Source organism: Dichotomopilus funicola (assembly GCF_033296635.1).
Source record: "Dichotomopilus funicola strain CBS 141.50 unplaced genomic scaffold C8A04scaffold_37, whole genome shotgun sequence".
Lineage (NCBI taxonomy): Eukaryota > Fungi > Ascomycota > Sordariomycetes > Sordariales > Chaetomiaceae > Dichotomopilus > Dichotomopilus funicola.
Genome location: NW_026944058.1, coordinates 8,962 through 21,304, shown reverse-complemented (window position 1 = coordinate 21,304; position 12,343 = coordinate 8,962). Strand labels below are relative to the sequence as shown.

General features: G+C 55.3%; 6 protein-coding genes across 6 annotated transcripts; 3 read left to right on the top strand and 3 right to left on the bottom strand.

The window, feature by feature from the left end:
* Positions 1-372: 372 nt before the first annotated feature.
* On the top strand, positions 373-1,920 carry C8A04DRAFT_29243 (folliculin; the record flags this gene model as incomplete). Its single annotated transcript, XM_062780940.1, has 1 exon — positions 373-1,920. One exon carries the CDS (start codon positions 373-375, stop codon positions 1,918-1,920), a length of 1,548 nt encoding a protein of 515 aa, XP_062636389.1.
* A 1,152-nt stretch (positions 1,921-3,072) lies between these two features.
* Positions 3,073-4,436, bottom strand: C8A04DRAFT_29242 (P-loop containing nucleoside triphosphate hydrolase protein; the record flags this gene model as incomplete). Its single annotated transcript, XM_062780939.1, has 2 exons — positions 3,073-4,042; positions 4,141-4,436. The coding sequence occupies 2 exons, from the start codon at positions 4,434-4,436 to the stop codon at positions 3,073-3,075; spliced, it is 1,266 nt and encodes a 421-aa protein (XP_062636388.1).
* A 1,522-nt stretch (positions 4,437-5,958) lies between these two features.
* Positions 5,959-6,526, top strand: C8A04DRAFT_12664 (uncharacterized protein; the record flags this gene model as incomplete). Its single annotated transcript, XM_062777410.1, has 3 exons — positions 5,959-6,142; positions 6,205-6,275; positions 6,368-6,526. The coding sequence occupies 3 exons, from the start codon at positions 5,959-5,961 to the stop codon at positions 6,524-6,526; spliced, it is 414 nt and encodes a 137-aa protein (XP_062636387.1).
* A 1,018-nt stretch (positions 6,527-7,544) lies between these two features.
* On the top strand, positions 7,545-8,360 carry C8A04DRAFT_29240 (uncharacterized protein; the record flags this gene model as incomplete). Its single annotated transcript, XM_062780938.1, has 2 exons — positions 7,545-7,724; positions 7,809-8,360. The coding sequence occupies 2 exons, from the start codon at positions 7,545-7,547 to the stop codon at positions 8,358-8,360; spliced, it is 732 nt and encodes a 243-aa protein (XP_062636386.1).
* A 398-nt stretch (positions 8,361-8,758) lies between these two features.
* Positions 8,759-10,008, bottom strand: C8A04DRAFT_12693 (CRAL-TRIO domain-containing protein; the record flags this gene model as incomplete). Its single annotated transcript, XM_062777423.1, has 4 exons — positions 8,759-9,403; positions 9,485-9,608; positions 9,668-9,717; positions 9,811-10,008. 4 exons carry the CDS (start codon positions 10,006-10,008, stop codon positions 8,759-8,761), a joined length of 1,017 nt encoding a protein of 338 aa, XP_062636385.1.
* Positions 10,009-10,930: 922 nt separating this feature from the next.
* On the bottom strand, positions 10,931-11,894 carry C8A04DRAFT_37740 (Prefoldin subunit-domain-containing protein; the record flags this gene model as incomplete). Its single annotated transcript, XM_062783996.1, has 6 exons — positions 10,931-11,056; positions 11,110-11,235; positions 11,300-11,398; positions 11,466-11,577; positions 11,647-11,769; positions 11,863-11,894. The coding sequence occupies 6 exons, from the start codon at positions 11,892-11,894 to the stop codon at positions 10,931-10,933; spliced, it is 618 nt and encodes a 205-aa protein (XP_062636384.1).
* Between the last annotated feature and the right edge of the window lie 449 nt (positions 11,895-12,343).

The window sequence follows — 12,343 nt, the reverse complement described above, 5'->3', positions numbered from 1 at the left end:
TTTGTGGTGGAAGGCCAGAGACGGCAGGCTGCTCGACAAGGTGGCTGTGAATGGGGGTGCCAACAAACGCAGGCAGATGCAGGCTGGACATGCTGCCTGTTGTGTTACCCATGGGCCCATGTCGCCGCGACTGAAAATGCGCCGGACATACCGGCCTCGCCCTTGGATATCTTCCACGTGCTTCTGTCCCGATGCCTTGGTTCAGGCACTTCCACCCCCCCTCACTCAGTGGATTCGAAGTTCGGCTTATTTACACCTCCCTCCTTCTCCTGCACACACGCATACTGATACCTTCTCGGATGCGCACCATACTCCGACAAGTGTCGCCCACCTTACTATTCATCTGCCCACGTCGGCAAACACAGCCTCGCCATGCTAACTGCTACGGTTCAGCTCTGCCTCGCACATTACTGTGACCTTCACGGGCCGACGCCCTTGATGGTGACTGAAGGTCTTCCGGTCCCCTGTCATATCTGTTGCGACGAGGATCTCCCTGTTACCGGCGCTGCCCCGCTCAATAACAAGCAGCCTCGGCCAACAACACCCACCAACGGCGAATCTACACATGCAACCGATGTCACGGAAGCCCTACGTCGTATCAACCTGACCGAGCCACACAGCAACTCGCCGGCTACCGTTGGCAACCAAGACGCACGAACCCAACCTGATTCCCCCCTGGCAGGCCCCCAGGCGACCACCGCTGCAACCGCCGGTTCCGCCATCGAAACACCTCCTCAAAGTCCCCCGCGCCTAACCCGGGTATCCAGCGCACAACAGCATCCACAACAGCCGCAGCCACGAAAACAGCGCCAAGACTCCGGCTTCCGTAGGACGTACGATGATTATGTGACGCGGCGCGCCGGCCCATGCGATAACTGCGCCTTAACGCTACCCAAGCGGCAGGACGCGAGCAAGAGCCCGTCCGGGACGGAACCATCTGCCCCGGAGCGTAGTCCTACCTTGAGAACCCGGGCACCGTATGCCCGGGTCTTTACCGGCCTGGATAGTGGCACCCTGTCCCCCTCAGCTTCGCCGCAGTCTTTGTCCTCAGCCCCGTCTGAAGATGAATCCACCAGCCGACCACGCCCGTCCCACCGTCGAACCGCCACCGCCTTGTCTACGGCCTCACGATCAACCATCAATTCTGCTAGCGCGAACGCGAACGCACATTCCCACATGCATTTTCTCGACTACACATCAACCCACGAGCCTCTCGCGCCATCTTCCTTCTCTCTCGTACGCGCTTCTTGCCTGCGCACTCTCTCGTTGGAAACACTCCCTCGCGCACCAGCTACAACGAACCCCACTGCAGCCGGCGCGCCAATGCCCACTCCAAGTGGCTCACCCAACGGTCCCGCGTTCGTCACCACTCACAGCATCGGCTCGGCAGCCTCGGGCGGCTCGATATTCTTTGGCGACAAAAAGGTTGGTTTCACAACCGCCTACATCTTCCGCGTGCCCGATGTGCACGCCCGCGGCCACAAACGTGTCTATGCCTTCCTAGCCTTGAGCACCCACCCCGAAACCACCGCGGTGAAAACCTTCACTTTCCTCTCCTCCGCCTTCCGCGACCTTGCCTCCTGGATACAAGAACTAGCAGAAGCCGAGGCGGAGCGGGCCATGGCTGACTCGTCCAACTTTACCGGAAGTAGCCCCGTTGTCCCCGGGTCCGGGTATGGGAGCTTCCATACCGAACCGCCCCCTCCCCCTCCGCTGGTTACGGGGGGTAGCAACAGCAGCTTTTTGACGGGCGGTGCCGGCGGGCTGTCGCGGCGTATGGGTGGTGGTTTTGGCGGTGCTGGTGTGGCTCTCAAACAAAGAGGCTTAGCAGAGCTCGTTGGCCTGCCAGACTTCTTCCTCGAGCTGCATGCCCGGTTTGTCCGGTTGCTACTCGAGATTGGGGTCATGGTCGGGTCGTGATCCGCGATGGGACATCATGAATGAAAGACCTTGAGTTGCAGCAACCTGGAATACGGCGATTACGTGTAATCACCGACGCCGCTTTGCTGGAACACAGACATCGTTAAGTCCAGGAGTAACTTCACCTTGGAACTGTGCCCGCGGCCGGCCCTTTCCCCATTTGTTAGCAAACTTGTATTTCTATGCGGGTGGGTGGCGGCGGGGGACAGTGTGTTTTGTTAGTCTCACCGTTTTCCTCACCTGTCTTTTCTTTCGACGTATCACTGGGTCTAGACTTGAGTTATTAGATAACGGATGGGTTTGGATATGAGCGGGAGTACAGGGGCGGGAATGCATGGAGACAAAGCTGAGCAATGGCGCATTGTGTTTGTTACCCCTATCGAGGGAATGATGTAGGACAGAAGCGGGGAGAGTAAGAGTGGGCGTTTTGTCTTGGTTGTTACCTGCTGCCTAAGCGTGGATGTTTTGGGAGGAGGATATACCCCATGTTTGTCGACCCGTGCAATTTGCGTTGCTATCCTTTCCACTCCCTAGTTTCTTTCGGGAATTGTACATTAAGGTTGTTCTTCACACATTTGGGTCATTTGATACAGGTCAATCATCTACCGATGCCCTTACGGCTACGAAGAGTGCGCACAGAAAAAGAAAGCGAGTACAAGTCATGGGGGACTTAAAGTCGGCGTTCAGTATGGTGGAAACGGGAGTGATGTCGCCAAAGTTAAGTTCCTGAGATGCAATCGAGAACACTCGCACAGTTGTGTATTAGTACCGTTGTTGTCACTGTTATTCGCCCGTAGTTCCTACCCTCTTCCAGCGGAGGATAGGTGGGATCTAGGACACTCACCTTCGTTAACCTCGCCGTGGAGGGAGGTACACGGGTGGACAAGTCAGGCATGGAGGTGAGCAGAGCATCAGACACCGAGGAAGTCAGGGTGCTTGAATCCCCAACGCCGTACAGAAAAGCCATGTTTACAGTCTTTCGCATTATGCGTGCATATATATATAAGACCACGTCCAACGCAAGAACCTGATGCATGCGCATAGTGCCTCCGTCCGGCCCATTGAAGCTATCGTGTGGATCATCATCGTACATACACCCCAGCTCCTTCCACGATAGCCATCCCCCATCTCGATGCCCTGATTTCTTCGCGTCTATTTGTAAAAATCAAATTTGTTCTCATCACTCGTCCCCTTGACCTGGCTGCTGTATGCATCCTCCAGATCGACTTGGATGATGTTGTACCGGTTCTTGCGCACGGCACGTAGCCCGGCCTCCTGCATGATGGCAGCAATAACGGCACCGCTGAGAGGGTCGTTGCGCACGATGAGGCTGTCGAGGTCGACCTCGGGAGCAAGGCTCATTTTGCTCGCGATCGTGGTGAAGATGAGACGGCGCTCGCGGCGGTCACGTAGACTGGGAAACTCAATCTTGCGGTCGAGACGGCCGGGTCGGAGAAGCGCTGGATCGAGGGTGTCGGCGCGGTTGGTGGCCATGATGACCTTGACGTTGGCCGTCTGGTCGAAACCGTCCATCTGGTTGAGAAGTTCAAGTAGGATACGTTGGACCTCGCGATCGGCACCGGTCTGGGCGTCGAAACGCTTCGTCGCAATCGCGTCAATCTCGTCGATGAAGATGATGGCTGGTGCGTTTTCGCGTGCCATCCTGAACACGTCGCGCACCATGCGCGGACCTTCACCAAGGTACTTTTGCACAAATTCGGATCCAACCACGCGAATGAAGTTGGCCGTCGTGGAGTTGGCAACCGCCTTGACCAACATGGTCTTGCCCGTCCCGGGAGGCCCATACAGCAGCACGCCGCGTGGAGGGTCGATACCGATCTGCTTGTACAGGTCAAAGTGTGTCAAGGGCAGCTCAACGGCTTCGCGGATTTCCTGCTTTTGCATATCAAGGCCACCAACGTCGGCATACGTCACGTCCGGCTTTTCGTCGGAGCCAAGCATGGCAATCGAGGAGTCGGCCTCCGGCGGGAGAATGTCGACGAGGGCATTGGAATGGCGATGTAGGGCGACGGAAGAAGAAGGTTTAAGGAGCTCGCGGTCGAGCGTCGACAGAATACGGACAACGTAGTTTGAGCCGGTGCTGGACTGGACGATGCCGGTGCTAAGTTGAGCGAGAAAGTAGCGACCTGTTAGCCTACTTCGTGCCTACTTCGTGCCTGACGGGCAAACATGCTTTGACGAAGCTCTGGGGCGACTTACTTCTGGTCAATTGCTTCCATGAACTGGCCGATGACTAGAGGCACACTCTGGATGCGTTTGATTTCTTCTTGTGCCCGAACCAGCTCCCGCTTCAAACTCCTCTGCTCATCCTTGATGTACTCCTCCTGCAACTGGATGTACTCAAGCTGTCGCTGCAGCCGCTTCAGATTCGCATAATCATCGCCGCCTTCTGTTGGCACACCCTCAAAATTTTCGATGCTGGGAATGGTCGAGGGGTGGTTCTTCTTCAACGGTTGAATGCTGCTGGTGGCATTCTCGATCAGGACGTCGCCCATCTTGCCAGTGACTTTCCTCTCCTATGCACCTGCTCCCTTGCCTCTTTTCCTGTTCGCGGCTGAAAATGCGGTGCCTGTTGCAGCCCGGAAGGGAAATCGGGGTCGGCGATGCAGACTGCGCAGCGAGAATTTCGGTGATGTTTTTGATGCGTGGCACCTCACAAGTTGGAGGTCTGATGGCCGACCGGTGTTGGGGATATTGTTTCGTTGTTGTTGGGTTGTCGCTTGAATGTTGTGGTCGGCGCAGCCCAGCGCTCACTTAGCCAAGCGCTCGTCATCCCACCGGAGCCTGAGGCGGCGGACCCCACCTGAATTGACTTTGGCCTTGTTGCCTTTGCTTCAGCTCGAGTTGGCCCGTGCACTGACCTCTCCATCGATCTTTCCAAGTGCGGTTGGTGTCGAAACAGGGGTAGTGCCGTACACAGATGACTGTTTTTATTTACAATCGTTACGCTACTGCGTATGTAACGCAACAATGCAGGGCTTCTTCTTAAGAGACCTCATTTACCAGTGCTCTAAGTTTTCTCGAGTCTTTCTATCCTCTCCTGTTATTTCCCCTGCCTCTACAGTTGTTTGAGTTTAACTTTTTGTAAGCAGCGGAGTGTACTGGACTTTTAAGGTCTGGAATTGCCTGTGTAATTACTCCACATACCCCAAATCCGGAACCCACACAGTAACCTTGATAGCCAAGCCCCACACGAACATGCAGCGACCCCGAGACTGTTGAGGAATCCCACTGCGTCCGACTCTCCCTTATCTCAGCCTGGCCGCCTTCGGTCGGGTATGGAGTAGACAGGTACACTAACTATGTATGTACCACCTAAGCTTGCCAAGGTATCCGGTTCCTCGGCTCAGAGGTGGAACAATGCTGAACAGTAGCTTATCTCGCCAGACTATCAGTAGCACTGTGCCAGGACTGTCCAGGTGATGCGACGGTGGTGGGCTCGATTGCATCACTGCCATCTCTACCCGCCACGCAGCTCAGCGGACAAACAACCACCAACCAGCAGTTGCAGCCTTCGCAAGGGTCCTGAACAAAGCCGCGGGGCAGGTGCCATGTGGTGAGGGATGGGCCCAACCTGCATTAGTTGGTCCAGCCATTGGGTGCCTTGTCACTTGGTGCATTCACAAGTCACAGCCCCGGTCCAACTTAGTCACTCCTCCAGTTGATGCCGGCTGGGGTCAACTTCCCACTTTCAGGCTCTCAATCATCTCTTCCCCCCTCAATACCTTCTCTCATTCCGCCAGACCGCACAGGCCGGCAACCCCATCTTGCGACCCCATCCCGCTTGTGCTGCCTCGGAATCCACGTTTCCGACCTCGTGTCGACGCTTAAGAATTCCATTGTGCAACCCCGGTGACTGGGATTAGACACCCCGCCTTGCTACTCTGCAGTTCACGCCCGCGAGGCAGTGCCCCTCGACAACGCCCTCGTCAATCATCACCGACCGCTGTGACGCTTCTCAGCCTCCGAAAATCGACCGATATAACCGCCCAACGCTCTTGTAGACGGTTAGTCGCAATGGAAAACACGCCGACGTCCATCACTATCCCCGAACAACGCCATCGAGCGACCGACGCCGAGGTCGGCTGCTCACCGTCCTCGTACTCGAGTATCCCGAGCTCGCCAGAGTCGTCACCCAAGACCCCATCACGCGTGGCACGGAAGCAGAGGATGCTACACACCAGGCGCCCGAGCCTTTTAAGTTTGTACCCTCAGTCCTTACTCCATTTCATATCCTGCGTCCTGGCTAACTTTTCCTGCCAGGCTCGGCGTTCACAAAACAGGAATGTACCACCATCAAGATAGGCGACGATTCCGAAGGGCCCATGCGGCTGGTGAGTACCGTCTCGGGCACGGCACGTGATGCTGTGCCATCAGGCTCCCCTCGTCGTCGATCTCAACCGCTAATATTTGTCTTCGGCTGCAGGTCACCTATCTCTCTTCTGGTCAAGGCTTTGTCTGGAACCCCGAGATCTTCGTTCCGTCTTTCTGCGATTATGAGTATGTGCCACTCGAACAGCGCCGCGACCCCGTGCATGAGATCTACCTGAGCGACGAGGAGATCAAGAGAATGCTTCCTCAATAAGCAAACGATATCCAGTCGACATAACCAGCATAGCATGTATGAGGAATGGGGTATGTTCGATTACCGACGGTAGCTTTTGGCAAGACCAAGAGAGTATCAGAACTTGGGTGGGGAGAGGGTTTTATTTTAGGCCACTTGGCCGGAGCACAGGAGTCTTACGCGGGTAGGAATCAACGGGGGGCGCTTCATCATTTCATTCATATCCCACAGGAGTTGTTTGGGTCCCGCATTCACATATACTTTCCTTCTTTCACTTTTCACATTCTAACGCGATAGGTAGTTTACACTGTACGGTACTACCCCTCTCCTTCTGGCATGTTTTCGAGCCGGGTGTTGACACTGGAATTTATAGCATTAAATATGACAAGTTTACCGGTTCCATGGGGCGCGAAAGTGACCGTCATTCTATCTCCTATGGATCGTCAACTACACTCATCCTTGCAGGAGAAGCCCCACGCAGGACGGCCCCAACACCCAAGTTTAATGAATAGAAATAGAACAGGAGTCGCGAGCGCAGAAGCCTGTAAATCTGGAGGTTGCCATTAGATATTTGTCCTCAGCATTAGACCTACGTCCAGGCGTGATCTGTTCCGTTTTTGTGAGACCTACCAAGTACATCATAAGTTGCACCGTTCAATTTCCAACCAGGCCGGCCCGCCCCGCGCCATTCCAAACACGGCTCGTCGAGAACCCCACGTCGTTGACCGCTTCATCCAAGCCCACAGCGACCCGCCAATCAAGACATGCAGTGACCCACATGGCGGAGAGCTCCTGCATTTGATTATCGATAAGCAAAGCACCGTCGCGTCCACATATCGCGTTGGACAGCCGAAGTTGAGCGAGCAACGCCCAGATGAACCACACGTTGGACAGCTCGTTTCAAGTTTCTTTGCCAGGCAAGTCAAGATTGTGACTTAGCACCCGAAGAATTGCGAATAATATATCACCGCCTTTCGCGGAGTACGCAGGTACTCGGCCCGCTTGGCCCTTGCCCTCTTTTCAAGAGCCACGACAGGCCATGGACGACCCCGCGCACCGGCGAATCGAGCTCCAGTCACCTGAAGACCTGACCTATCTTATTGATAATGTGCGCAAGGCCGCGGCCGATAGTATCAACGCGGCATTCCCGCCCGTTGATAATCCCTTGGATGGGCAGGAAGACGAGTTACGCAACCACATCGAGCAGCTGGTGAACGATGTACGTTTTGTCCCCCCCCCCCCATTTGTGATGCCATCAATTTAACCAAGTATGCTCACTGACATCTACTCGCCCCAAACACAGTATATCTTCCGAACGTTCACCATCGCCTCCCCTTCCCTCTCGATCAACGGTCTTCCCATTACCGACCCCACCACCTTCCTCTCCTCGCTATCCCGGCAGGAAGGCGAACAATACCTCTCCGCCGAAGGGCAACCGCAAGTCCGGTATGAATACGAACCTTTCGACGGGCGCAAACGTGACCGCATGGAGCAGTTGATTTCTGAGGAGGAAGACCTGCTTCGAGCGATTGCGACGCTCAAGCGGCGGGCACCAGCCGCTGCAGCCGGGCGGTGGGCTCAGGCCACCGAGACACAGCTGGCAACGGACGACGCGGCATTAGAGGCTGCCCGGCAGCGGGCAGTAGAAGAGGGAGCAGAGGGGGGCGCCAAAACGCTTGAGGGTATGGGGCCGCTCGAGAGGCAGGAGGGCGTAGAAGAGCGGTTTAGTCAGGCAGTGGCTGGGTTGGGGCGGCTAAAGAGGGATATGCCCGCGACAGTAGCCAAGATGGAGAGGGCACGGGTCGCGGGGGAATATGTGACGCGCGATCATGATGGGGGTGGGGATAAATTATGAAGCGTTTAATGGGGTGAACTTGCGTTTGGGGCCCAGCTTCGAGGTGGTTGGAGATGAGTTGTCGTGACGTTCGGTGGATCAATTGGACCAAGCGATGAGTGATGTTTTGATACCCGGAGTAGGCCGTGGAAAAGGCCTTGTCGAGTAGGTTGAGGGAGCGGGTGCGAGAGTTCTAGTTTGCGGACAGTAGGGCCACTCGAGAAAGCAAAGAGAGCACACCAAGATCTAAATGTTACTAGCCCTCTGCAAAACGATCACTGGATCAGGAGCCGCTCCGTCTATCCCACAAGAGACGCAGAACTGATGTATATTGTGAGGCCGTCTATTCAGTTTTGCAGCTTCTCCAAAGCCAGCTTTAGTAGAACCCCAATTACCCCCGAGCATATGCTGTCAACCACTTACGCAACGGCAGCGGCAGCGGCACCATCCGCCTCGGGCTCGGTGGCCACTTGGGGCGCGGCGGGAGCTGGGGCGGGAGTCGCTTCCTCCGTCTTGGTCGTGGATTGCTTCTCCCACTTAGCGGGCTTGGCCCACTCAGCCTCCCGCCACGGACCCTTATCACTCAGCTCGCACCCGCCCGGACACTCGCAAGTGCCGCTGAACTGCTTGGGGAGGTTCTCCGCGGGAACCTGCGCCAACAGCTCCTTCTGGTAACTGCTGTTCAAAATATGGATCTTCTTGACGGTGACGGGATCTAGCCAGCCCTTGATGACGCTCCAGACGCTGCTGAATCCCCAGGGGGTGTTAATCAGATACAAGTGGCCGAGGCGCTCCGGGTAGTAGTTTTGACTAAGCACAGAGGCTTGCTTCACATAACTATAAACCTGGGGAATTTTGGTGAGGCCGACACCCTTGAAGTCCATGATCGTGCAGCATGTCTCGAGCAGAGTGCCCGCCTTACGGCTACACGCGGGGAGACGGGGGTCAGCCACCCGCTCATATTCGACGGCCAAGTTCGTCAGCATACGTTCCGCCGTCGTGATCTTGTACATGGCGGTGAGGTCGATACCGCCCAGCTGTTCGATGTAAACAGGGCGGCCATCCTATTCCGGAAACCCGAACGTTAACATTCGTTTCGCGTCTGGGGGGCAAATGAGCCAAACAAACGTAGAAGATTCACGTACCTTGTCAGTTCCATGATAGTATTGAGGATAGTAGTTGAACACCTCCTTCTTCTCCGGGTAATCCCAGGTCGGGAGCAGTTCGTCCAACTTGGTCGTTTTCCGCCACGTCTCGCATTCGACGAACCTACGCGGCCGGTGTCAGTGATTTTTTGAAAGCGCTAGGATGTGGAGAGGGGGTCTGACATTTGCTTCGAGAGCGTGACATCGAATTTGCGTGCGCGCAAGAAACGCAGCTACCTCGCCAGTTAGCCCCATTCGCTCGGAGTTCTGTTCCTTTCGGTACCTCCCCCATTCCTCGCACTCCCTCCGAGGAGATACAATCATACCAGTGTGAGAGTGTCGAGGCGTTCGGTGTAACCCTCCGACTCCAGAAGCATGCGCAACTGGAAGACCTGGGCCTCTTGTTCCGGTGTCAGGTATCCAGCGTGGCCGCTCTGGGCGGTTGGAGCCGTGGTAGGGAAATCGTAGTCATCGTACTTGGGCTCGAGCTTGAGGGGCGAAGGCGAGGGTTCAGGTGCAGCCATTGTGCTTGATCCGTTGCGGGCGAGAACTGCCCACGATGCGATAAAAAGGTTGCGGTGTTCGTGGTGTTGACCTTTTGGGGATCGGGCTGGGCTTCCCCGCTATTGGGGAGACGGGCTAGGGGGAGTTGTGGATAAGAGGGAGCCGAGGAGTGAAAAGGATGGATAGGCTTCAGACTGGTTGAGGCGGAAAAAAGAAGTCGGGCGGCAGGAAGGAAAAGAATACACGACGAGTGTCGGCCGGCGCTGAAATAGTCCAAAGCTCTCACTCAGGCGGCTTGCACCGTGGAATTTTCTCTCTGGGTATAAGGGGCGGCGACCAGGGCGTCAAATGTGCGGTCAATCCCGCCCCACTCGACAGCGAGCCAGCGCCCCGCAACGGCCAGATCCTGCCCCACTTCCACGGACCCCGACCCGGAATCGGGAGGGAGTTATGAAAACGAAACAAATAAATAGTTACATAACGTTAGTACACACATACCGAGAAGCCCAAGAAGAATTACGACAGCACTTGCGATCTCCACCCGCGCATACTAAATTCAATCGGTTCACCACGGCACATCACGCTTGATTTTGTCAGGCGACATCTTTGGGGGCGGTTGGTTCCTGAGCACATGTGAGCTCCGGCCTAGCTATTAATGCTTAGCCAACAAAACACATGAAACAGGGTCGCAGCCACTTTGGCCACTCTATCGCTTTGGTTGCAAACGTGGCGCTATCCGCATTTTTCCTTCGAGAAAGTCCCTGTTGACCCAATTGAGAATCGATACCAACACGTCGGCCTTTCAGTTCCCGTTACCCGCCCGGGTAGAGAGACGGGCCGAACGTGCGCCGCGCGTTCATATCCGGGCAGCGGACGGAACCCACCAGCTTTGTCTCCCGTCGAACGGGTATGGGGCAGTCCTCTCTTTAGCTAGAGCAAGTTTCAGCTCCCGGACGACCCCTTTGGCCCCTTCCCTTTTCCATCCCCTTTCTCCTTCTCATCTTCTTTATCTTTGCGTTTCTGTACGACGTCCCAGTTGTACACTCTAGCAACAGCCACTTCCATCGTCTGTAAACTGTCAGTGTTTTGCTCATCCTTACAATAACATGACACATCCTTACTGTTATTTGTTCTCGGAGGAAGTCCAAATCCTCCTCGCAGTTGGATAAGCTCTGCTTTGCGGTCTGTAGCTTCGAGTCGAGCAACGTCTCGGCCTCATCAACCGGATATGATAACATGACGTTTGCCTTGCGCCGATCATCTATTAGCCCCATGCAGAGATATCATTTGGGAAACCTGGGTGTTTCTTACACCAAGCCACAGATAAACCTCTTCCGTGTGTGGTATTTCGGCTTTTGCGTAAAGTGTGTCGTTCAATTCGAACGTCGTCTCGATCGGTTCGGAGTCCACCTGCCAAAGTACACCACCACCATCAGTCCCATGTTCACTATCACCCGAAGAGAGAGAGATTAGTTACCTTCCGGAGTTTCAAGAACTGAACAGTGTCCAAGGTCTTGCGGATGTCGGGCAGTTTATCCTTGAGGCCTGCCACTCTCCGCTGGAGGTTTTGCTCCATAAATTGGTACTTCCTACAGTTCCAAGCGGCGTATGAGCCAAAACCGGATCATTGGTGTCGCAGGTGTCGAAAAGTCCCTTACGCAATCATTTCTTGGAACCGCCGCAGCGTCGGCTCAACATCCGCTCGCGAAGTAACATAATCCTCGACTTTATCGACGAACGGTGCGTTTGGAATACCGCGAGGGTTAGAGGGCGTGACGGTTCTAGAATGCTCACACGTTCGTCAGTCGCGATACAACAGCAGCAAAAAGATCACACGTTGGGGAGGGATGGGACTCTGCGCCCGTATTGCGTACGTCGTCGCTTCTTGAGTGAGTGTGCTCGCCATTTTTGAAGGACAAGGGTGAATGGCGGAGTTGGAAAGAGAACAAAGCAAAGTAACGGGCACTCGATGATGCCGAACGGATGAGGAGGCCGAGGAGCTTGTGGTGGGGCTATCTTGGGGAGGCATTTGATGGTGGGGTAAATTGGAGCTGAGTGGGCCACTTAGATCTGCGGATTTGGGTCGACCTCAGCTTGTGTGCCCACCACTCTATGATCAGTCCTTCGTGGTGTGAGGTCCTCCTCGAGCGACCTAAGGCAGGTGTGCACATGTATCTCGAGGCATCAACGTGACACTTGTGCGAGCAAAACATCCGGCGTGCTCAGGCACAGTTCGAGTCCGGACCAGCCGAAGCTACCTATATATAGAGAGAGGACTGCTGCCAAATTTGGCCGCCATTTCTCTAGTGGAAATAAGGAGACTAATTAACTACCTTACCCATCGTGTCATCGCAA